The 27,072-nt window shown below is 36.7% G+C and overlaps 1 protein-coding gene across 8 annotated transcripts in view; it reads right to left on the reverse strand.

The window, feature by feature from the left end:
* TCF12 (transcription factor 12) overlaps window positions 1-27,072 on the reverse strand; it is a 386,235-nt gene that overhangs the window by 175,351 nt on the left and 183,812 nt on the right. For all 8 annotated transcript variants that reach the window (XM_043555341.1, XM_043555339.1, XM_043555338.1 and 5 more), the window contains one exon: window positions 12,296-12,398. In XM_043555341.1, coding sequence (XP_043411276.1) covers window positions 12,296-12,398 — 103 coding nt within the window. The remainder of the gene's footprint in view (window positions 1-12,295; window positions 12,399-27,072) is intronic.

A 27,072-nucleotide genomic window follows, 5' to 3' on the forward strand; every position in this document is an offset into this window, starting at 1 on the left:
CCAGGCTCTGAGCTGTCAGCATAGAGCCCAACGCAGGGCTTGAACTCACAAACTGTGAGATCATGACCTGAGCCGAAGTCGGATGTTTAACCGACTGAGCCACCCAAGTGCCCCTGTATATGTATTTTTAATTAAACTTTTCTTTTGAGATAACTGTAGATTTACATGAAGTTGTAAAGAAATAATGGAGACATCCTGTATACTCTTTACATATTTCTCCCATCTTGCCATATCACAATTAGGCCATCAACACTGACACAATCTACTTGTCATATTCAGACTTCTCCAGCGTTTTTCCATTTGTGTGAATGCACATGTATACGTTTAATTGTATACAGTTCTATCACAGGTGTAGGTTTACATATTTGCCACTGCAAATCATGATACAGAACAGTTCCATCAGCCTATAAGGATCTCTTGTGTTCATCTTTTATAACTACATCAACCTGTCTCCTTAATTCCTGGTAACCAACTATCTGTTCTTAATTCTACAATTTTACCATTTCAAGAGTAGTATACAGATGGAATCATACAATATATAATCTTTTGAAAAGTGGCTCTTTTTCCCACTCAGCCTAATTCATTCAAGATCAATTTAAAGTTTTACAATGGTTAATAATTCACTCCTTTTTATTGCTGAATAATATTTCAAGGTATGAGTGTATCAGTTGTTTAACCATTCACCCAGTGAAGGATATCTGGACTGTTTCCATTTGTTGGTTATTACCAAACAAGGTGCTATTAACATTTGTGTAAATTTTCATTCCTCTGGGATAAATGTTCAAGAGTGCAATTGCTAAGTTATATAGTAATTGCATATTTAGTTTTATAACAGTCAGAATGTTTTCTATAATGGCTATACCATTTTACATTCCTAATGTAAATTTTCAGTTACTTCCTTAGATTAAATTCCTTACTGGTGGAGTTGAGACACAATGCCTTTTTTTAACAGGTATACAAATTCATCTTCATAAGTATGTTGAGACCATGTTTTTCCTTCCAAGTGTATCATGGTAAACTGGAAAGGTAAAATCATGATCAGGTCATGATCTCACAGTTTGTGAGTTCGACCCCACACGGGGCTCTGTGCTAACACTTCAGAGACTAGAGCCTGCTTAGGATTCTGTGTCTCCCTCTTTGTCTGCCCCTCCCCTGCTCATGCTCTGCCTCTCTTTCAAAAATAAACATTAAAGAAAAAAGAAAAATATAAACAGACATAGAGAATACACATAACAACATAAAAATTATGAATGAATATATACATATATCCCCTGTATCTCTTGGGAAAAAGTAAATTATAAGCAGACACCTTCTATTGTGCTAGTACCCGAAGATGTTTTCTAGGATCTTTGTAAGACACTTAAAGATAGGTGACTGGCTGTCTCAGTTAAAAAAGTGTGAGACTCTTGATCTCAGGGTCTTGGGTTCGAGTCCTATGTTGGGTGTAGAGATTGCTGTAAATAAATAAATAAATAAATAAATAAATAAATAATAAAAACTAAAAGCAATTTTTTACAAAGAAAACCTAAAGAGGGGCGCCTGGGTGGCGCAGTCGGTTGGGCGTCCGACTTCAGCCAGGTCATGATCTCGCGGTCCGTGAGTTTGAGCCCCGCGTCAGGCTCTGGGCTGACGGCTCAGAGCCTGGAGCCTGTTTCGGATTCTGTGTCTCCCTCTCTCTCTGCCCCTCCCCCGTTCATGCTCTGTCTCTCTCTGTCCCAAAAATAAATAAACGTTGAAAAAAAAAATTAAAAAAAAAAAAAAAAAAAAAAGAAAACCTAAAGATAGGGGTGCCTGGGTGGCTCAGTCGGTAAAGTGTCTTACTTCGGCTCAGGTCACAATCTCACAGTTCGTAGGTTCAAGCCCTGCATCAGCTCTGTGCTGACAGCTTGGAACCTGAAGTCTGCTTCAGATTCTGTGTCTCCCTCTCTCCCTGACCGTCCCCTGCTGGTGCTCTCTCTCTCTCTCTCTAAAATAAATAAACATTAAAAATAAATAAAGTACATTTATATAAAAAAAGAAAACCTAAAGATAATACTTACATTTTTAAAAAGATACCGGACTGAAATCTTACTGTAAAATGAAATAAAACAAAAGCCTATACTTAATGTGCTCCCATCTGGTCTAAACATACAGATGTGCATGTGTGCATGCACATCACACACATACCAAGAGTAAAAATGCTCTCTGCATTTAATATTGTCACTAAATGTTTTGCACATATATGAAAGGAAAATAAAAAAACAGGTGCGAATTCTTTGGTGGGAGCATATTTCATTGTATGCAAACCTGAGCAAAAATTTACAAAAATCATCATTTAGCAAAAACACCACTACATTTTCTTTTAAACCTTTCTGACAGAAGAGAGCGTGAAATTGAAGACGAATAGGATTTCAAATCAGAACACTTCCCAAACACAAACCATTAAGGTACGTTACGTGAAAATTACATGAACTGCAACAAAAATCTGTAATTTACATTTACTTTACAAAAACTGTTCGGATACAAATCTAGAAAATGTTATAATATTTTCACCACACACCCTTTGGAGAGATTTCCAAATTCAGAGTGCAGACTCTCAAAAAAAGCAACAAACAATATACTTTTTTGATGATTACGCCACTGCCACACTATCCTCTCATCAGAGACTCTTCCCTTGGACTCTTCCCAGCTATTATCTGCAGATTTCTCTCTGTAGAACTGCCTCAATGCTACATCTTCACTGGGTTGCCTAAGTTTCACCTTTTCCTCTCCTAGTGTGATAGTTCAACTAGGTACAGCTACAATTTTATATTGACGTTATGAGAAGGAGTTTTCTGAAAAATTTCAAGTTATAGAAAACTAAGGGAACACCAAGATTTCAGATGAAGGAAATCTGACATGTGCCTAAAAAGCCAATTATCAGTATCCTATCTAAAGACAAAAACAAGAGAAAAATAACTCACCTAGTGAGCAACTTACTATTCTGTATAGAGGTAATAAAGCCCTAGAAATTTTAGAAATAATTCACCAGCACCACAAGCACTAATCACCATGTCTGGATATTCAAAACACACACCCACACCCACAACAACCCTGTTATGTTTCCTAGAATTTCACACACACACATATATATCATGTTACCTCTTCAAAAAATTGACAGTGTTGCTATTGTTTAAAGTATTTTTGTTACATTATCTGGAATAAGATTAACACACTAAGGCCTGGAGAACAAATCCAGGCCACCAACTGTTCCTTTTATAGCCCATGAGCTAAGAATAGTTTTTTGTTTTTAAATGGTTATATAAGTACCTGCATAATATTGATTTTGCCTCCTGGGCTGCAAACCCTAAACTATTTACTATCTGGCTTTTTGCAAAAAGGTCTGCTGACCCCTGATCTCAGGGATCAGTGTAGAAAAGTATGTAACAGAAATTAATAAAATTTATGACTATTAACTAATTGATTTAATTTGCAGTAAAGTAGCCTTGCGCCCTACTCCTATTTAATTGTGACTCCCTAGAAATTTCATACCATCTGAGGAGTTTGACAATCCTCCAGAGATATTCTCAAAGTGAAAAACAAGTATGTAATATAAAGATTATTGTTACATACTTCACTACACCATACATATGATAATAGCCACACAAAAAAAAATTCTCAAGAAGAAAGAATTAAAACTCACCCTGATATACACCAGAAAGCCCTAAAATACAGGTAGAAAGGCGTGTGCTGCTGTTCATAAAAACCTAAAATTTCAAATAACAAAAACAAAACAAACCCATCATGGAAGCCACAGAAAATGTGAGCTATAAAAAGCAAAGGCTGAATTTTGTAAGAAAAAAAAAAAAAAGAAACTGAAATGCGAAGAAGATTACATAAATGGTGGACTGACACTGAAGCAACAATCTTTTGAGGAGATTCACTTAAAACACAAAGCTTATTAAGTACTGCAGCAATGCGGTACAAAACCTATACAACTGAAGGATCTGAATGCCATAAATACCTTCAAACAATAATGTTTCCACAATTTAAACCAAAACAATTCAGGATATGCTTTCAAATTTTTAAAAAATTCACTTTCATCTGGTGGTTAATTAAAACTTGCAAAAACAGTGTGACCCTAACCAAGCTAGTACTAACTCTTCATTTTGAAAGACCCTCCAGAGTTTTCAGCGTATGGGTAATGCCAGTTGCACCTCCTCCTACTTTCAGTCTTTATGATAACCATGTATTTTTCAACCTTCTCAATTGAGAACTACTGAGCTAGATGACCTTCAAGATCCATTCCAGTTCAACCATTCTATGAGAATTTTAGTATTTATTTTTAACAAAACACTCAGAAAACCAACAGTAAATGATAAAGGGATCATTGTAACCATAAGCAATGAAATCTGAAATATTACCACATAGGAGGCATGATCTGATAACGCTGTTCCGGGATTTTCCCTTATTCAAATAGCACCCCAAATTCTTAACTACGTGCCATGGTGTGGATCTCAGATTACATGCATCTAGGAAAACTGTAAAGTTTACAAAAGTTCCTTTAACAAAATTATTCTTTTGTTCTCTAGTAACCAAGTAGCCATACCTCCTGCAATGTATCCCACTATCGGCAGAGTTAACTTTCACTTGGTTGCAATTAGACACCAACAATGGGAAGATTCAAGGAAGAACCATTTATCAGATCTATGCCACTGGCTTACTATAAAGCTATGCAGAGCAGTAAGGATAACTACTGATCATAGAACATACACAAGTGATAATGAGCACAGGAACTGGGTAAACAAAAATAAAGGTCCTCCTTACAGGAGTCCCTAGAGTTACCAGTATGCAAGGATGCAGAGTTAAGCCAACATTATGACCTCATGAAAATATTCACTAATAACCACAAAAGTTAAAAAAAAAAAAATGTAATCCCTGTGAAACAGGCCTGGCAGATAGTGTGGCTATCTCGGGCTAGAGTCAATGGTGTCGTTGGTCAGTCTTTTGGTAAATATACCACTATACCAAGCTATACAAAAGAAATCCATCAAAAGTTCAGTCTCACGCAAGAGACTCAAAATTGCATGAAATCCTTGAAAATGATGTCAAAGAACCACTTCATTAAACACAAAAGTCACTGACAGATTGGAACCTGAGTTAGAGTCTGTTAATAACTAAAGAGAAAATCAAAAAGGTTCAAATGTCAGGTACAAGACATTTCTATATTATCAAACAATTTTCTGAAGACAAAAACTACACCAAAAAACTCAATAATTAATTCATCCTTTGTTCACTTAAGACCTAGGGGATTATGTAAATCACTGTTTGCTTTGTTAATATTAGTTTTACTTTTCAAATAAAGTCCCAATCAAACATTTTTTTCCTCTATCTTCTGAAATTTCAGCATTTCTTTTATGTAATTCTAACTAATTCTTCTAAGTAATTCATTCCAGGATTAATTATGCTTAGATAAAAGGGATCTGAATCTATACAGAAGTACTCCTGAAACTCTGAAACCTCTTTCAAGTACTAACTACCCTGGTTTTTCCCAGACTGGGTAGGCCTAAAAAACAAACAAAAACATTAGCTAATCTTTGGCTCATAAGAATGATTTCTGAAAGAACGGGTAGCAGGTCATTTTAACTATGGAAAAGAGGCTGCTTTTCAGGTTGTGAAGGCAAAGTAGGGATATGGAAAGAGACAATGTTGCTAGGAGCAGAATATTATTAAAAAAAATACATAACATAACTGCATTGAAAGAAAACATTCCAAACCACTAAGGAATAAGGTATCCTGTAAAATGGGAGCCAGAAGGGTCAATTTACAACAATTTGCAAAGAATGGAGTGAGGGAACTACAAGTACAGCGTAAGACACAGAAGCACCCCCTTCCGTATTCCACTTTCTTGGCCCATTTTGCCTCTCCAATTTTATCCCATTCTTCCAACAAAAACTTTTAAGGGTAAAGTAAGGGATCTGATGACATTGTTTGAACACCTGGATCTGCCATGTCTAAAATCAATCTATTTTCAGCTATCTGCAATATGTGACTCAGTACTTTTTATTGAACACAGTTTAAGTTCATTTCTGTCATTTATAAGGAAAAGAGTCCTGACTAATACACTAGATCATGTTACTCCACAATAAAAAAATTTCCCTGTTCACTTCTGGCTCTGTCTTATTTTGATTTCTTCTGAATTTCTGTAAAAACTTCTTTGTATCACTCCCCTTCTAACATGTGTAATAATTATCAAAATTATTTCCCCTACCACATTAAAACAGCAAAGTCTGTAAAGACAGACTGAACCTTACTTTCATATTCTGCCATATGCTATTTTCACACATTAAAAGGCAGAAAAAAAGGCATGAACGGATACATGAAGGAGAAAGAGGGAGGTATTCAACAATTCAGACTGGTTAATTCAGACTGGTCTAAGCAGTAGCAGAAGAAAGAAAAAGATATGCATGAGGAAGAAAAAGATATTAAGAGCTAGAATGTGGAAAAAATGCTCGACAGAGGTAAAAAAGAAAAAAAGCAGTGTAGGAGAAAGGGGATATGAGCTAAATTAGAATGAAGAGGGTTGGGTCCAAGGTTTCTTTAACTACTCACTTCATTCTTCTTGGCTTTGGTTTCTTCAATGGTAACTAGGATTTTTTTATTCAAGTTTCTCAGTGCCAACATTTTGTTTGTAAGTAGCCAAAGAACAGAGAATAAAAATCAATGAATATGTAATTCATATCCTTTCCTGAGACTTGAGTTAATAAAACCTAAGTATCATCCTTATGAAATACTGTCAAACCACGTACTAAACTACACTGTTTCCCCTAAGCACAATTATCATTAATTGTTAATCATTAATTGCTAAACATTAATCATTTTCATTAACTCATCTAGTGAAGGAATTTCATATACATCAAAGTTATAAATCTTTTTATTTTAAAGTTAATTTATTTTGGGGGGGGGGGGGAAGAGGAAGAGGAAAACAGAAAAAGAGAATATCCCAAGCAGGCTCTGCACTGTGAGCACAGAGCCCAATGTAGGGCTTGAACCCACCAACTGCAAGAGCATGACCTGAGCCAAAACGAAGAGTCAGCTGCTTAACCGACTGAACCACCCAGGTACCCCACACTTAGAAATCTTTTGAGGCCAGAGTTCTACTTACTGTGCCTTGATATTCTGAAAATGGTGATTCTACATTTTTTTGTAACTCTAGAAGAACTCTGGATTAATCAGAAATTATACTGCAGGCAAGATCAAGTATACAGAAGAGTTGAAAAGAGCAAATATATAGGAAAAAAGTGTACTTGGGTTTACATTCCCAGACAAGCCCATAGAAACCTACTGAATCCATAGTAAAATGAAAATAATGTAGTAGCTGCTATTAGAGGGGGCCCCTTAAACTCTGAGGTAAAGAACGGTAGGGCTGACAGGTGCCTGGGTGACTCAGTCAGTTAAGCGTCCCACTTCAGCTCAGGTCATGATACCATGGTTTATGAGTTCAAGCCCTGCATCAGGTGAGCTCAAGCCCCACTCTGGGTTTTGCACTCCCTCTCTCTCTGCAACTCGTGGGATTCTCTCTCTCTCCCCCTCTCTCATAATAAACAATTTTTTTTTGAAAAAAAAAAAAAGAAGGGTAGACGAGCTGAGCAAACAGACTCCAACATGAAAGGAAGGACAGTTGGTTTATTTATAATTCAAGTAAGTCTGCTAAAAAGACTTAACAATACTGTATTTGAACAACTCAACCCAACCTATATTAGCTAAGATGTCTAAAATAAGTTATAAAATATATATAAAATTATATTATATATATAATATATATATGTAAAATATATATAAAAATATATACAGCAATATCATTAACATTGTGCCATTTTACATTTCAGACAACTTTTCATGTATTATCTTTTATTTTCCCCATAAAACAATCTATAAGTATTGCTCAGTGTGTGCCTCATGGAAAACTAGTTCCTCAAAGGCTAATGATCCTTTATACAAGAAGGCTTCTGTGTGTCATCTGAATCTAGGATGTGATGAGATGACCAAAGTTAAATAAGCTTTTCCTCCTGTTTTTTTGTTGTTGTTGTTTCCAGAGACTTTAATATCCCAAAGCACAATATGAATCTCTTAAGAAGGGGCACATGATGTACAATGTGTCCCAAAGTTATATAGCTATAGAACCATTTTTTCCTGGTCATCTGCAGACCAGGGTCTCCATAATTAGAGTGTAGGAAAACGATGAGCTAGTAAAAACCTGGGAGCATAGAAAGAACAAATACCTGACATGCCTAATGGAAACAATACTTAGGAGTCAGGAGACATGGATTCTATATTCAGTTTTGCCACTTATTGGTTCTGTGCCCTCAAGGGAAAAATAACACTTAATTTTCCTGTGCCTTAGTTTTATCATTTGCAAAATAGCAATTCTAATTCCAGTTGAAGTCTTTTTCAGGGTTGGATAAAAGATATTAGATACATGAGATTTTAGAACTATAAAATTTTAGACCTGCAGAAGACCTTTCAGACCAACCAGCAATATCCTATCAGAAAGGTAATTTTAAGGATCTGAAATAAAACCCACATCTCCTCTTGGCCCCACATTTCCCCCTATACCCTTCACATGCTGCTTTCACTCTTCAACAGATAAAATATTAAGAAAACATCTCTAGAGGCAGAATAAGTCTCAGAAAGGAATACAATTGAAAGTCTCAGAAAAAAAGTAATACTGAAGTGATATAATCTCGCCTTAAAATTCCCATTGACAACATATACACATATAGTCCAAAATAAGTAAGGCTTTGAAAAACATGGAGAGGTAGAAAGATAAGAGTAGCTCATCCCATAATCACTTGGAAATTGAAGGTAGACAATTTTTTGAAATAATTCATTTCTATATCCAATTAATAAACTGGTCCTACCATCACCAAAAATATACCTAATCAACAACAGGTAAAGGAAAGCAAATCTTACTAAAATCAGTGAGAGAACTAAGGGTAAAGAAATGGACTAAAGCCGCAAGAGGCTAGAAATACATAAGATTATCTGGTGATATTACTGCAATTCAGGGCTACTGTCAAAGCGTTGCAGCTTTCCTATAATAGAGTACAGGACCGTTTGATGCTAATTACTTAGTGATGTGCCAAAAGGATGTATTTATTTCACTTGAAACATAAGAAAGCTCTTTTTTCCATAATGACAAATCAATGGGATAATTCTGGAATTCATTAAAAAGAAACACTAACTGATCCAACATAATAGCTTTATTTCCTATGTAAAACACTTCAAAATATCTAAATGAATATAGAAATGCATTTTTCTGTAGTAAATTGTTTATTATTGAATCATTATCAACCCTTGTTAGACAAAATTTCTCATTTTTGCAATGTGCAAAATCATTAAAGTGTTTGAGAGCTCCATCATGAAAGACAGTGGCACTTTATAATCCATTATTTCTTCAGGCAAATGTGCTTATGGTTGAACATAATACGAAAAATAACAATATTCCCTAACATATGATTCTATCCCCCCTCTTAATGGTATTTTTATATGTTGACAGCAATGATGAAATATGTTACTGCTTTCCTAGTAGCTTTAACTGTTTCTAAGCAGTCATCATTTACGGCATCACTCTGAAGTATTACCTGTAATGATGATTAGGTATCTACATTTCCGAATGCTTCCCATACTGCTATGCATGTCTCAGTCATGCTTTAACAACATAGGTTTTTAGTCTGAAATTCCTTTAAATTACCAAAAGGCTATAAGAGTGAATCTATCCGTACACTATATTGAGCACTATAAACCTACATATTTGAGTATCTAACACTTCATTTACTTCAGCTCACATCAAGTAGGATTGCCTGTTGCTGTACAGAACTGCTCTAAAATTTAGGACAAATTCATTTCCAAAGCTACTGTCATTCAGATTCCTTAAACTGTTAGATACCTCATGTGATCATTTTATTGAAAATAAAGGGAAGAAGTATAGTAAATTAGGTATTACCAATGACCGGTGAAATCCTTTTGAACATACCTGCCTAATATTTTCAGGGTTATTTTCTCCTTCCTTATAGGTAAATTAACATTTTTAAGATTAGATAGTTAAAATTTACAATGAAAATGTATAGCTGCATATTAACGGTGCAGTGTAGTTCAGATGAATCCAGATTTTTTCACTCATACTGTGAAGGGATCAATCTGTTTATAAATTTGAGGGGTTTTTGTTTTTTTTTTCAATGTTTATTTTTGAGAGAGAAACAGAGTGTGAGCAGGGAGGGGCAGAAAGAGAATGGGATACAGAATTCAAAGTAAGCTCCAGGCTCCGAGCTGTCAGCACAGAGCCTGATGCGGGGCTTGAACTCATGAACCACGAGATCATGACCTGAGCCGAAGCCAGACACTCAACTGACTGAGCCACCCAGGCACCCCTAAATTTGGGTTTTCATAATGTTTCCAGATTTATTTTAGATGTTGATGTTATACACAGAGTATGTATGACTATTAAAAGATTTGTAATAATTATCTGTAAACTGAAGAAACCAAGAAGCACATTTTCATAATTGCTCCAACTAAGAAAATGTTACCTCAAACTGAATTACAGAAATATTTTTAGTCAACAGCTGCTCAGAGCAAGTGACTGACATACACACTTCTCAGAATTCATTTACTTCCCACAACTTTAACAGTCACCTTGGCTCAAAGCTATGCTAATGATGCAATTCCACTGGGCTTAAAAATCATATCTGTGAGCTAAGAATAAAGGTAAATTGCATAAACATAAAAAGGAGTAAATTCTGATTTTTCACTTCTAAGAAGTATAGCCTCAATTAAGAAAGCTTAGTTCAATCTGAAATTACAACAGCACTGACTAGAGCTTGCTCTACCATATTTATAATAAATTAAATGCTACTTGGGAAAAAGATACACTACAAAAAGAAATTATTTGGAGTGTCACATCTATTTTACTTTGATGGTAAGTTCAATAGAAAATTAAAAAGATAAACTGGAAAGTTTTCCCTGGCTAAATGCAAGGATAATTATTTTGTTCTCAGTTTAATATTGATTTTTACCTGGAATAATGTGGTTTTCATTTGCATTTACGTTAAAACAAACTGTCATTTTAAACACAAGTTTTACTGCTCATTAGATTTTTTACTATTGTGTCATATTCAATGATTCTAGCTTTAAACTGGTAACTGCTTTCGGCAAAATCCACACTAGAATATCAGACTGTGTCCTCAACACTTCATGGAGGATAAGGTAATTAAAAAAAGACTTCGCAAAGCAAAACCATTTATAAAGAAATTGCAGACCACCAGGATTTTGGATTTGGGTAATCCATTTAGATTAGCATGGCTGTGTCTTAAAAGGACAATTCTAAGATCACAATATAGGTCATGTCCTTAACAAATAAAGTAATGAAATTAATGTCAATTACACAAACTTCCATATTTACATGACGCCAATGACAACTAAAATAGATTAAACAAAGCTTTCTAATGTGCTCAGGCCCAGCAGAAACAAGAAGGAAAAATCATGTCATAAAGCTGAAATTCTTTTTAATCCGGCTCTGCAAAAAAGGTAAAATTACTGTTTTTAAAGAAAAAAAGAGTGGCATCTAAAGTAGGAGGGGGGAAAAAACCCAACAACTTGGGCTTATCATTTCAGATTGAAGAGCTAAAAACTTTCATATGAGGAAGCAAGAAAGGAGGGAGACAGTGGTGTTTTGCAGGGAGTAGGGGGGAAAAAAAAGAAAAGCTAACCTTAAAGGTTTTGCCAAAATATAATAATCAGGTTTGGGTGGCAGGTAATATCCTTCAAAGTACAACTTCACTATTGCAGAACACAACTTTCAAAATCCCCAATATGAACCCAAGTACTTAAAACAAATGCTGCCAACATCTAAGTGTACTATTAAGTTTTAATTATATAGTGCCAAAAGACATATTGTCCAACATAAGTAAAATCTGTTTAAAATCACTACTTTGTCATATTTTTTATTGCCACACGTATAAATGACTGTTAAGACAAGTAGTCAATTACAAATGTCTCCGAAAGACATTTCTGCCCAGAAAGCAGAAAACATATAATGCCTGATGTCACAAAGACATTGCCAAAACTGACAGTTAAAACACTACTACTTCTTTTTTTGATACTGATGCTTTTTCTGAATGCTTGCTCCTCAAAATGAGCTGAATAAGGAAAGCCTGGATGCCCCTAGAAACACAGGAACTTTCTTCTAGATACAGATGTGTATTTCCTGGACAAGGGGATAAAAAATGTCTCTGACCAAAGAGGCTTTGTGAAGACTCCTTGCAGAGAATTACCAACTTACCCATCAGATTTGAGTTCATGAAAGGTGTTGGGGACAAGCCTTCATGGGCCCCTAATCGACTGTCATTCAAGTGATCACTGTAATGAGGGCTGTCTGTAAAACCCTAGGGGGAAAAAAAAGACCGGAGTATTAAAGAGATTATTTGGCAGTCCTGCTAATTGAGCATAATGACACTCATCTAATTAATATACAGACTTACAAATGGTCATTCCTAACCAAATTCCTTGTTCATTACTTGAAAAACTAAAGAGAAATGCTCCTTTTATTCCTTTTAAGGTTTTAAAGTAGTTTCTTAATGACCTTAAAGAAAATTAGCCCTAGGAACTCTTTACATCCAAAAGGAAAGTTCTATAGTTCATCTTTTTTTTTTTAAAGGATAAAGAAAATATATTTTTAAGTTGTAATAAATAAGGAAAATGTTTATCTCTACCCTCCATTCTGTCTCTAAACCCTACCAATTACTTAAAATACTAAAATAATCTACAATCAGTATATTAGAATTGAATCCTTTCCTAAATGGCAAACAAATATTTAACAAAAAAGATCTGTTTGTACTCTTTTGATACTAGTATAACAAGATATACTGCTAGAGAAACTGAATCATGTAAAAAGGAAAACATTTATTAAAAATAGCTGATTTAAATTCTTATGAGTTTTAAAAATGAAATTGTACACCATGAAAACAATAAAACTAATGTTATTATCTCACAAGAGCTGTTATTAAATTTCTCCTTATAACTTAAAACATGTTTTTTAAAAGCAAAGGAGGAAAAAAGATACTAACGTTTACAAATAAATGTTACAAAAGCTCTGTGGATTAAAACTCTTCTGGTTCTCAGTCTCACACATACTAAGTACAAAATCATACTGTTTTTAAACACGGGTTTGAATCCTGGTTAATTAAACCTCGGGTGGATACCTACCCTTCTGCTAACTTACGATGGTTTCAGTAAAAATCAGAAAAACCTCCTAGAGGCCCAAACAAGAATACAAACTGCCTTGGCTCCCAGAAACAGAAAACACCCAGAATCCCCTGGGATTATAAAATCATCAATCACTGAACATTTATCATTACCGAGACCGCAGGCTAACATTCAAGAAGACATTAATGGGGCTGAAACAGGCCTCACTATCTTTGCAGGCATGCTGTCAGTTCAACCAAAGGGCTAGGAACTGAGGGCTAAGTAACTGTCAAATCATTACAATTGCTTATGGATGCATGTCACAACTCCTTCTGCTGTTCTGTTTTAAAACTAATCTTCTGGGAGTGCTAACTCCCAGATGAATCTTTGTTTCATTTTTACCTACTTTAGAATTACTGATACACATGTGACAGACATACAAGAAGAATCTAGGTGACATTTACAACTTGGTTATGACCACAAGGATGTCCTCTGGTAACCACAAGGAAAGTCTCATCTGTCACAGCCACATGCAGTAGAGGCTTATACAAAACACAATGGCTCCTAGCTAAGGTCACTCCTTGGAGTTGACTTTTGTTGTTTAAAACTTAACACTCTTGAGGTGCTAAGTGACATGTCACTATCTCACAGACATCTGGGTATTTCTGCCACTTCCTCCCCCTGCCACTTTTAGGTATGTAAGTCAAAACAAGGCACTGAAACCTACAAAACACTCACTGAACCAGTGTTTAACATCATTACACAATGATATTACTCCAGAAAAACGCCAAGAGAAATGTGTTTGTAGGTGAGCCACACTGTTCACACTTCACTTAAATGCAAAAGAACAGCAAAAGATTAATTCTGTATGCTCTCAGAACTCTTCATTCTTGAAGTACCAAAAAAGAACTTTTTTCTATCCTGATCATAAAAATAAAACATTCAAGTTTTTAAAAACTATCTCCTAGGGGCGCCTGGGTGGTGCAGTCGGTTAAGCGTTCGACTTCAGCCAGGTCACGATCTCGCGGTCCGTGAGTTCGAGCCCCGCGTCAGGCTCTGGGCTGATGGCTCAGAGCCTGGAGCCTGTTTCCGATTCTGTGTCTCCCTCTCTCTCTGCCCCTCCCCCGTTCACGCTTTGTCTCTCTCTGTCCCAAAAATAAATAAACGTTGAAAAAAAAAATTTAAAAACTGTCTCCTAAAGCACAAGAATACAACTAGATCTAAGTTTTAGGGTAACAATCAAATGATTACACACACATAGTATATTAACTTCAAAGATTACGTGTAACATAGATTAACAGAGAGGATAGTTATCTTTAGGCTTCCATTAATATGTGCTCAAAGAACACAGAAATCATTTTACTACCAACCACACATAAATAATAGTAAGTACTATCCCTTACCCATGGGCATCCATATTCTGCAGGACACAGTACAGAATTTACTACAAGATTATTTTCCAGTCTACTGATAAATTCTGTGATTGTCATACTGCATGACAGAGAAGTAGTCTAGAAACTTTTTTTAATACATACAAGCAAGATTTGCATATCTAACTTCAGTAAGGCATAATTTTGCTCATGTAAGATCAAAAATTAATAGAAATTTGAACATTTTCCCTACACCTCAAAAGTTCATCTTAATGTATACAATTTTCTTGAAAAGTTACAGCCCAAGAGGCAAAGAGAAATAGTACCTCATCCACAGATGCAAACTGATGCAAGAGGACAGGACAAAGAAAACGGACTTATAAAAGACTGACATAGTTTTGGATCTAATATATACCAAAACTTCACCTGAAAGATGAACTAGCTACTGTTTCTAGATTATTCATCATTCTTTCCACAAAGTCGTAGTGATATCTACCAGAACAGAACTTTTCATGAACCAAGATGCACAGTTAAAAACTAATTTATAAACATTTCAATAAGATCACTATAGGTCACATTTTTAAAATTAGTTCTAGAAAAGTACAGTTATCTGTCAGCTTGTTAATGTGTCAACTAGCTGGATGATACCTAGAACAGTGTTTTGCAAACTTCAATATTCATATCAACTGACCGGAGATCATGTTAAAATACAGATTAAGAAGCATAAGGTCTAGGGGTGCCTGGGTGGCTCAGTTAGTTAAGCAACTGACTTCGGCTCAGGTCATGATCTCACGGTTTGTGAGTTCGAGCCCACACCAGGCTCTGTGCTGACAGCTTGGAGCCTGGAGCCTGCTTCAAATTCTCTCTCTCTCTCTCTCTCTCTCTCTTTCTCTCTGCCCCACCCCTGCTAGTGCTCTCTCTCTCAAAAATAAACACTTTAAAAAAAAAGAGAGAGAAAAACATAAGTTCTAGAATGGGGCCTGAGATTCTGCAGTTCTAACACAAAGGTAATGTGATGCTACTGGCCCACAGACCACACTTCCAGTAATAAGAACATAAACAATCTGGAAATACAGATCTCTTTCACATATAGAGAAGAATAATTCAAGTCTAGGAAGGTGATAGCCAGGTTTGCCCCAACCCTGCCTCAACCAGAACCACATTAAAAATACCAGAAGTTTCCAGAGAATTATGTTATGAAGAAATCTCACAGTTAAGCAAAAGATCTAAAGCAATTAGAATAAAAAATATTTTTATGTATGTAGGTCTGTATTCCTCCATGTAGTTATAAGGTGAAGACAGATGTCAAATAGTACTTTAATGAGACAAATTTAGTTGACCTGGAGTTTAAACAGACTCCATGAGTACCACACAGATTTAGGCAATGGGGATGGATGCTGATAGAAAAGGCAAAAGGAAAGAATGCCATACATAATACAGTTTCGGGACAACAGAATAGCAGGGAAGAAAGTGGAATAATGCAGTGGCCAGCCAGAATATTAGAGGGTAGAGAAAATAAGGGAAAGGTGACTGGCCTGAGGGAGGGGGTAGAGTAAAAAGAAGGGAATAAAAAACAAGCAAGCAATTGTTAAGATGAAGCCCAACAGATCAGTCAATGGTATTGATAAATGAATGCTATTTCAATTTTAGGATGAAAAGGAAGTAAGCCAGTAAGATCATTAAATACAGAACTATCAAGGTGCATATTTAAAAAAAAATTTTTTTTAACGTTTATTTTTGAGACAGAGAGAGACAGAGCATGAACGGGGGAGGGGCAGAGAGAGAGGGAGACACAGAATTGGAAGCAGGCTCCAGGCTCCGAACCATCAGCCCAGACGCGGGGCTTGAACTCGCGGACCGCGAGATCGTGACCTGAGCTGAAGTCGGACGCTTAACCGACTGAGCCACCCATGCGCCCCTCAAGGTGCATATTTTAAATTGACAGAACATTACTATGTTAATAAAAATGGCCAATTCTGTAAAATGGCTTTACTATTAAAATAACCATTAATAAAATAGACTTGTACATAAGAGATGATAAACGTACATTATATAGGATAGCACAATATTACCAAAATCATCTATCATAGCAACTTTTTAGTCATAGTATGCTAAATCCATAAAAATATTTCCAAATGTACTCTAAAAAATTACTGTTCCTGTTTAATGATAAAAATGGAAAGCACTCAAAAAAAATCAGTAACTGATAAAATCAGTTGATACACAGATTACAAAAACTGTTCAACTCTATACTTAAAATCTGTCTAAACTACAATTTAATTTGCAAATCTTAAAAAGTCTCGTCTATGAATGCATAACACTTTGCAAAATCTTTATATTGTGAAACATGTTCTATAAAAATGCATTTAGTACTTTTCTCTATGTTCATTTCATGATACAGAATTCAGAAATGTTAATCCCTGCTATAATATGACAAGAGACCTGACGCAGTCAATCAGATCTTCCACCATTTTTAAACTAATTTAAAATACACACAATAAGTCAAATCTTTTCTGCCACAAATAACAAAACAAAAGCACCCAGTATTGTTTACATAATAGTACTCTACTCTGGTTTGTCTCCTCAAAAATACAAGAACTTTCACTGTTGGTTAATTTTTTAAATATTTCATTTAAAAAATTTATTTCACCCAACCAATAAAGTGTAATCCACAGAGTACCTTCCCAGGTTGGTAACAGACTCATGGTTTTTCTAATCTATATTGCTATTTCTTTGTATGAAAACCAGTGCCTAACCCTATTTTAAAATATCCTTTCCAATTCTTTTCAATAGTTCAAAAGGGAAGGGCAGGAAAAGGCTATTTCAATAAAAATTTACCTTCTCAGAAAAGAAGGTATTGAAATTACTTAACTATCCATTTAAATTATACCATAATTAGCTGTTATAATTGCACTGTCCAGTGTAGTGGATAAATGTAGAATTTTTGAGCCAGAATGGTAGATGTGAATTCCATCTTTCCATCCACACATACTAGCTGTGTGACTTGACGCAAAGCAATCTTTCTTGCCTCAGTTTCATTATCTGTAAAATTGGAATAATAACAATATCTTCATCTCATGGGTTGTTGTAAGAAGTAAACAAGTTAATATACTGTACCAAATGGAAAAGTGCCTGGCACATAGTAAGCATACAATAAACGCTGGTCACTATTTTATCATCTCATTTAGAAATTGTTGTCTAACAAATTTTGAGAATGCATGGACTGTGTCTGTTTTTTTCATAATTACATCCTCAGAACAATGGCTATTGCATACACAGCAGTTGCTCAATAAATGATGGATAGGAGATTTTAGCTGCTAAATGCTGCGGAGGTTCAGATATTATAAAGGTTCAATCAGTTTTTCTATAAAACAACCAATAACTCGTAGCAGAAAGAAGGCTAATGAAAAACTAGCTTATTTAACTGGATTGAATAAGAACCCACAGACCTTTGGTATTTAGAGAGCCACAGGATTTTGCACCATGTATTGAAATCCTCTAGCTCCTAAGTGGTCAATGCCAGCAGCATCAGTTAAAAGCTATAAGCCATCAGAAAGCTTTGGACAAGACTAGGATGCAAATGGATGGTCACATCTCAAAGACAGGTAAAATTGAAATAAAAATAAGTAGCAATAGCAAATGAAGTTTAAAAGAAAAATGGTGGTCTTATTATATTTCTTTATATACACCTATGATAAATTAGCAAAATAAATGTCTACATAAAGAATGTTATACTTTTTAAAACAAATGCTTGAATGTGATTTGTCTCTCTCCATTAAAATGCACCCATGAAAAAGACAAGTGAATTGACTTGATCACAGTAGTCTATTATCTGAAAGCAGGGACTCTGTCTATATCTATCACTAGTGACAAGCACATTAATAGGCACACAGAATGTAACTAATAAAATCTATTAGTTTAATGAATGAATTAAATGAATCAAGCTTACACATGAAAAAGCTACTTAATATTCAACAGGTTAAGATTCTGTTATCCTTTAACAGGTCAGATGCTAATACATAATAAATTTTCCTGACAAATAGATTTTGTCATCCAGGTTCATAAATTCCTGGAAGGAAGAATGTTTTCTCTTTATGATCCCAAAAGAGACCGGCACAGAATTTTGCATGTAGTAAGTGTTCAAGCTTTTCTTGAGGATGAATAACCTCTCCAGGTAACTTTTTGAAGTTTTTTAATTTTAAATTTTTTAGTAATCTCTATATCCAAAGTGGGGCTCAAAATTACAACCTTAGGATCAAGAGACATGCTCTTCCTACAGAACCAGCCAAGTGCCCCTCCAGGCAATTTTTATTTTAACATTTATTTGTTTGTTTGTTTATTCATTTTTTGAGAGAGAAATAGACCACAAGTGGGGGAGGGGCAGAGAGAAGGAGACACAGAATCTGTAGCAGGCTCCAGGCTCTGAGCTATCAGCAAAGAGCCTGATGTGAGGCTCAAACTCACAAACCTTGAGATCATGACCCAAGCCAAAGCTGGACACTTAACTGACTGAGCCACCTAGACGTCCCTATTTATTTTTGATTGGGGTGGGGGGGGAGAAAGCAGGGAAGAGGCAGAGAGAGAAGCAAACAAAAAAATCTGAAGCAGGCTCCGTGCTATCAGCAGAGAGCCCGATGTGGGGCTCGAACTCATTAACAGTGAGATCATGACCTGAGCTAAAGTCAGACGCTTAACCGACTGAGCCACTCAGGCGCCCCAACCTCCAGGTAACTTTATTTATAAATGCTAAGACATGGTTTCATACAATTACTATAACCCCAGACTGAACAAGAAAGTCTTAAATTGTCACAGGTGGGAGGAGAGGGAGAATCAAAATCTTTTAGAGGTGAAAAGGATCCTCAAAAAATATTATGGACACATGAAATACTGCTTAGCACAGGGACGTGAAATACTTGTGAACATGAGATTTCAGAGGACCACCTTAAAAAGCTCACACAGGTTCAATGCTAAGTTAAGCCCACTCACGTTCACAAATTTATCCAAGTAACTGCTAATGCCATCTGTCAGAAGCAAAGTTGATGCTCTCTTGTGCTGGCCTATAGCTGTGTTGTGTTGGAAAGTTTACAAGCAGAAATGTTTCTACATTTTACTTGTTTAAAGTTCATTCTCTACATGGAGAAATCAAAACATCTGCAGGCATCACACGAAAAAGAATACTGAAATGAGAAAAGCAAAAAATACATGACTGAATCCAGATGTTACGTAGGATTTTAGGGCCCTAATACACCATATAGTTCACACTCATTTTACCTACCATACAGATAAAAAGACACTAGTGAAGTTCAGTGTCTTGCTAAAGATATGGAAGTGAGGGAATGGCACTGAGGTTAATAAGAATTCCACATACCTAATAATCCATTCATAGTGGATTGATTATATGAGGCAAGTGTAGCCAAGATTCTCATTTTACATATTAAAAAACTAAAATTCAGAGTAATCAAGATGACAAAACAAACGGACTTAAACTCTGAATCATTAACTTCTAATTAGAAGTTTTCCCTTATTTTGTACCATTATTCTATGTTACATAAAAAAAGACTTGCTCCTTAAAGTTGTTGTTAAACTCCTTGATATTAAGTTCAAAAAAGATGAGCAAATCTTGTTTTGGTGGTTTTCAGAGAGTTAATTCTAGAAAACTTTTTCCATATTATAGGTCTACATCTTCTAGGTTTTTCAATTCTAAATTCTTTTTTTGTTTGTTTGTTTTTAACGTTTATTTATTTTTGAGACAGAGAGAGACAGAGCATGAACGGGGGAGGGTCAGAGAGAGGGAGACACAGAATCGGAAACAGGCTCCAGGCTCTGAGCTGTCAGCACAGAGCCCGATGCGGGACTCGAACTCACATACCGAGAGATCGTGACCTGAGCCGAAGTCGGACGCTTAACCGACTGAGCCACCCAGGCGCCCCGTAATTCTAAATTCTTAATTACCATCCTCCTGACAGATTTTTAAAGTTAATTTCTCCACCAATGACTATATCAAAATCATAAATCCATGAACACGTGAAACAGAAAAAGTGAAGAACATCTTTTCACTACAAATACAAAAGAATGTAAAATAAATTACTTTGTCAAAAAATTATTAACCCATATGTACTGTAACTATTTTCTATATAAAATTCAATGGCAAAATGTCATTGAGTACTATTACGTTAGTTTGTAAGATTATAAATAAGCAGCACCAACGACTGATGTTTGAAAGAATACAGAAAAACAATACTTACATAGAGGAATTCCACTCATTTTGTTTGTTTGTTTTAGCCCCACATATTATGTGGTTCTCCCCAAAACTACAGACAGTAATGCCAGACAAGAAGTATACTATTCTGTCGATGGTTTCTAATGTTTAGATTTTGGCTGCTTCTCAGTAACTAGCCAAACTTACATAGACTTTTAGTTCCTTTCAGTTCAGAAACGGATGCTCCATTTAGAACAAAAATTTAAGAAACAGTGAAAAGTAAACTCAATTAGAAAATTATCTATCTTAAAAAATTATACTATAAAATACAGTACAACATATGTAACATTTTTAGGACATCTGTTAATTTAGTTTATTCCTAAACTAACATCCTGACTTTACACTTAAAAAGTACTTATTAAAAGATTACAAAATTAACTCAAAATGGATTAAAGAACATAAAACCATAAAACTCTTAGTTGAAAATATAACAGGTAACCTCCTTGACATCATTCTTGGTGATGATTTTTTGGGGTTTGACAACAAAAGCAAAGGTAACAAAAAGAAAAAATAAGCCAATGGGACTACATCAAACTAAAAAGCTTCTGCACAGCAAAGGAAAACCATTAACAAAATGAAAATTCCACCCCAACCTATGGATTATAATATGTGCAAATCATGTATCTGATAAGGGGTTAATATACAAAGTATATAAAAAAACTCATACAAGTCTTCTATGGTGACAGATGGTAGCTACCCTTGTGAGCATAGCATAACAAAAACTTGTCAAATCACTATGTTGTACACCTGACATTAATGTAACGTTGTAGGTCAACTACAATAAAAGGGGGGGGGGAGGGGAAGAGCTCATACAACTTAATAGCAAAATAACCCCAAATGATCTGATTTAAAAATGTGCAAAGAATCTGAATACATTTTTCCAAAGCAGATCTACAGATGTCAGAAGGCACATGAAATGGTACTCAACATCACTAATCAGGAAAATGTAAATCAAAACCACAATAGGGTATCACCTTATACCTGTTCAAAATGGCTATCTTCAGAAAGACAAGAAATAACAAGTGCTGGTGAGGATGTGAAGAAAAAGTAAACCTCTCATGCACTTTTAGTGGGAGTGTGAATTGGTACAGCCACTATAGAAAACAGTATGGAGGTTCCTCAAAAAATTACAACTAGAAATACCATATGATATAGCAATTCCACTTCTGGGTATTTATTTGAAGAAAACAAAAACACTATGAATCCCCATGTTCACTGCAGCATTATTTACAAGCCAAGACATGGAAGCAATCTAAGGGTCCACTGATAGAAGAATAAAGAAACAGGTGAGTAAACACACACACACACAGTGGAATATTCTTTAGTTGTAAAAAGGAAGGAAATTTTTCCATGTGCAACAACATACATGGACCTTAAGGGCATTATGCTAAGTAAAATAGGTCAAACAGAGAAAGACAAATACTGTATGATCCCATTGATGTGTAACCTTACAACAAAACAAAACAAAACAAAACAAAACAAAACAAAACAAAACAAAACAAAAACCAAGTTCATAATTACAGAGAACAAACGGGTGGTTACCAGAGGCAGAGATAGCGTATGGGAGATATCAGTGAAGGGAGCAAAAGGTACAACCTTCCAGTTATCAAATAAATAGGTCTGGGGATGTAACGTATAGCATTTTGACTACGGTTAACAATACTGTATTGTATATTTGAAAGTTGCTAGGAGGGAATCTTAAAAGTTCTCATGGGAAAAACAATTTTGTAACTATGTGTGGTTATGGAGACTTGTTGCTGTGATCATTTTGCAATATATATACACAACAAATAATTAGGTATATACTTGAAAACTAATATGTATCAGTTATATCTCAATAAAAAGAAAAAAGATTACATTCACATTAAATACATAATTTTACCCACTTTTCTTCCTATATATCCTTTTTGCATTTTCAAAAGGTATTAGCCTATGATGTATTAGATAATATTTTTTTTTTTAAAGGTAGTTCTCCACAGATAGTTTGAGAAGCACTAGTCTATATCCTTGGTACTAAAAATGTGGGCCTGCAGTACTGGCAGTTTTGTGAGACTGTTTAAATGCAGAACCTCTAAGTGCATCTGAGACTTAAAAACTCACAGTCTACATTTTCAAAGGACTTTCAGGGGATTCATATGCAAATTAAAGTTTGAGAAGAACTGGTCCCTATTATCTTGTAAATCATGGAACCTGGTACATGGTAAAATAATATTAGCTCATTTTATTTCTTCTTCTCCTACCAATAGCACTTCATTAAGATCTAAAAAGTTCACTTTTTTTTTTTAATTTTTTTTTCAACGTTTTTAATTTATTTTTGGGACAGAGAGAGACAGAGCATGAACGGGGGAGGGGCAGAGAGAGAGGGAGACACAGAATCGGAAACAGGCTCCAGGCTCCGAGCCATCAGCCCAGAGCCTGACGCGGGGCTCGAACTCACGGACTGCGAGATCGTGACCTGGCTGAAGTCGGACGCTTTACCGACTGCGCCACCCAGGCGCCCCTAAAAAGTTCACATTTTTAAAACCAATTCTTTCATTGTCCCTTTCACATACTATATATAACCAGGGAAAAGTAGATAAAAGTGTTAAAATGGCAATCTACTGCAAAAAAAGTCTCAGATTTTACACATTTTATAAAGCTTTTATCTTCTACTACTGTATGTCAACAGATTAAGACTAAGCATATAATAACTGCTCAATAAATATTTTTAAATATTTGCTATTTGTGAAATCAATTCAAATAAATCAAACCAAGGAACAAATGACTTTATTAAAACCCATTCATTAAGAAGCAATAACTAATTGCAAGAAGGAAATGAGCAAAACAATGTTCTGACATTCAATGCAATGACATATTTTTAAATAACTTTTTTTTACTTATTTTTGTTATCTTTTATTTGAGAGAGAGAGAGAGAGAGAGAGAGAGAGAGAGAGGAGAGAGAGAGAGAGAGAGAGAGCGCGCGCAGGAGAAAGGTAAAGGGAGAGAGAGAATCTTTAACAGGCCCCATGCTCAGCAAGGAGCCCAGAGTAGGGCTCAATCCCACAACTCTGGCCACCCAGACTTCCTTTAAACAGTTTTAAAACACCTCTTCTATATGTTAAATTTTGTTAAATGATAAATGTTTATTTTATAAGGTGAGAAAAATAAAAGCAAAAATCAATTTGTATATAAACTAACGTTTTTTTAATTTTTTTTTAACATTTATTCATTTTTTGACAGAGACAGAGCGTGAGTGGGGGAGGGGCAGAGAGAGAGGGAGACACAGAATCCGAAGCAGGCTCCAGGCTCTGAACTGACAGCACAGAGCCCGACGCAGCTGGAACTCATGGACCATGAGATTATGATCTGAGCTGAAGTCGGACGCCCAACAGACTGAGCCACCTAGGCGCCCCTAGACTTTTTTTAACCTCCATAAAATTTATAAGAAAACGACTAGAAAAATTGTATGTATTAAGAGTTTTAGGTGGCTCAGCCAGTTAAGCATCTGACTCTAGATTTTGGCTCAGGTCATGGTCTCATGATTTGTGAGTTCAAGCCCCACACAGGGCTCTGTGCTGACAGCGTTGAGCCTGATTGGGATACTCTCTCTTACTCTCTCTGCCTCTTCCCTGCACTCTCTCCCTCTCAAAAATAAATAAAAAACTTAAGAAAGAGTCTTAGGGAGTTGCGGCAAGATGGCGGCTTAGGAGGACGCTGGGCTCACCGCACGTCCACTGATCACTTAGATTCCATCTACACCTGCCTAAATAACCCAGAAAACCGCCAGAGGATTAGCAGAACAGAGTCGCCGGAGCCAAACGCAGACGAGAGGCCCACGGAAGAGGGTAGGAAGGGCGGCGAGGCGGTGCGCGCTCCACGGACTGGCGGGAGGGAGCCGGGGCGGAGGGGCGGCTCGCCGGCCAAGCAGAGCCCCCGAGTCGGGCTTGCAAAAGCGGAGGGGCCGGGCGGACTGTGTTCCGACAGCAAGCGCGACTTAGCGTCTGGGAGGTCAGAAATTAACAGCTCTGCTCGGAAAGCGGGAAGGCTGGAGGACAAAGGGAGGGAGAGCTGCTGAGCCCCCTGACAACAGAGCTCAGTTTGGTGGGGAACAAAGGCGCTCGCCAGCGCCATTTCCCCCGCCCATCCCCCAGCCGAAATCCCAAAGGGAACCGGTTCCTGCCAGGGAACTTGCTCGCTCCGCGCAAACACCCAACTCTGCGCTTCTGCGGAGCCAAACCTCCGGCAGCGGATCTGACTCCCTCCCGCTGCCACAGGGCCCCTCCTGAAGTGGATCACCTAAGGAGAAGCGATCTAAGCCTGCCCCTCCTGCCCCCGAGCACCTTGCCTACCCACCCCAGCTAATACACCAGATCCCCAGCATCACAAGCCTGGCAGGGTGCAAGTAGCCCAGACGAGCCACACCACCCCACAGTGAATCCCGCCCCTAGGAAAGGGGAAGAGAAGGCACACACCAGTCTGACTGTGGCCCCAGCGGTGGGCTGGGGGCAGACATCAGGTCTGACTGCGGCCCCGCCCACCAACTCCAGGTATACACCACAGCACAGGGGAAGTGCCCTGCAGGTCCTCACCACGCCAGGGACTATCCAAAATGACCAAGCGGAAGAACTCCCCTCAGAAGAATCTCCAGGAAATAACAACAGCTAATGAGCTGATCAAAAAGGATTTAAATAATATAACAGAAAGTGAATTTAGAATAATAGTCATAAAATTAATCGCTGGGCTTGAAAACAGTATACAGGACAGCAGAGAATCTCTTGCTACAGAGATCAAGGGACTAAGGAACAGTCACGAGGAGCTGAAAAACGCTTTAAACGAAATGCATAACAAAATGGAAACCACCACAGCTTGGCTTGAAGAGGCAGAGGAGAGAATAGGTGAACTAGAAGATAAAGTTATGGAAAAAGAGGAAGCTGAGAAAAAGAGAGATAAAAAAATCCAGGAGTATGAGGGGAAAATTAGAGAATTAAGTGATACACTAAAAAGAAATAATATACGCATAATTGGTATCCCAGAGGAGGAAGAGAGAGGGAAAGGTGCTGAAGGGGTACTTGAAGAAATCATAGCTGAGAACTTCCCTGAACTGGGGAAGGAAAAAGGCATTGAAATCCAAGAGGCACAGAGAACTCCCTTCAGACGTAACTTGAATCGATCTTCTGCACGACATATCATAGTGAAACTGGCAAAATACAAGGATAAAGAGAAGATTCTGAAAGCAGCAAGGGGTAAACGTGCCCTCACATATAAAGGGAGACCTATAAGACTCGTGACTGATCTCTCTTTTGAAACTTGGCAGGCCAGAAAGAATTGGCACGAGATTTTCAGGGTGCTAGACAGAAAAAATATGCAGCCAAGAATCCTTTATCCAGCAAGTCTGTCATTTAGAATAGAAGGAGAGATAAAGGTCTTCCCAAACAAAAACTGAAGGAATTTGTCACCACTAAACCAGCCCTACAAGAGATCCTAAGGGGGACCCTGTGAGACAAAGTCCCAGAGACATCACTACAAGCATAAAACATACAGACATCACAATGACTCTAAACCCGTATCTTTCTATAATAACACTGAATGTAAATGGATTAAATGCGCCAACCAAAAGACATAGGGTATCAGAATGGATAAAAAAACAAGACCCATCTATTTGCTGTCTACAAGAGACTCATTTTAGACCTGAGGACACCTTTAGATTGAGAGTGAGGGGATGGAGAACTATTTATCATGCGACTGGAAGCCAAAAGAAAGCTGGAGTAGCCATACTTATATCAGACAAACTAGACTTTAAATTAAAGGCTGTAACAAGAGATGAAGAAGGACATTATATAATAGTTACAGGGTCTATCCATCAGGAAGAGCTAACAATTATCAATGTCTATGCACCGAATACCGGAGCCCCCAAATATATAAAACAATTACTCATAAACATAAGCAACCTTATTGATAAGAATGTGGTCATTGCAGGGGACTTTAATACACCACTTACAGAAATGGATAGATCATCTAGACACACGGTCAATAAAGAAACAAGGGCCCTGAATGAGACATTGGATCAGATGGACTTGACAGATATATTTAGAACTCTGCATCCCAAAGCAACAGAATATACTTTCTTCTCGAGTGCACATGGAACATTCTCCAAGATAGATCATATACTGGGTCACAAAACAGCCCTTCATAAGTTTACAAGAATTGAAATTATACCATGCTTACTTTCAGACCACAATGCCATGAAGCTTGAAATCAACCACAGGA

The sequence above is a fragment of the Prionailurus bengalensis genome, chromosome B3, assembly GCF_016509475.1.
Source record: "Prionailurus bengalensis isolate Pbe53 chromosome B3, Fcat_Pben_1.1_paternal_pri, whole genome shotgun sequence".
NCBI lineage: Eukaryota > Metazoa > Chordata > Mammalia > Carnivora > Felidae > Prionailurus > Prionailurus bengalensis.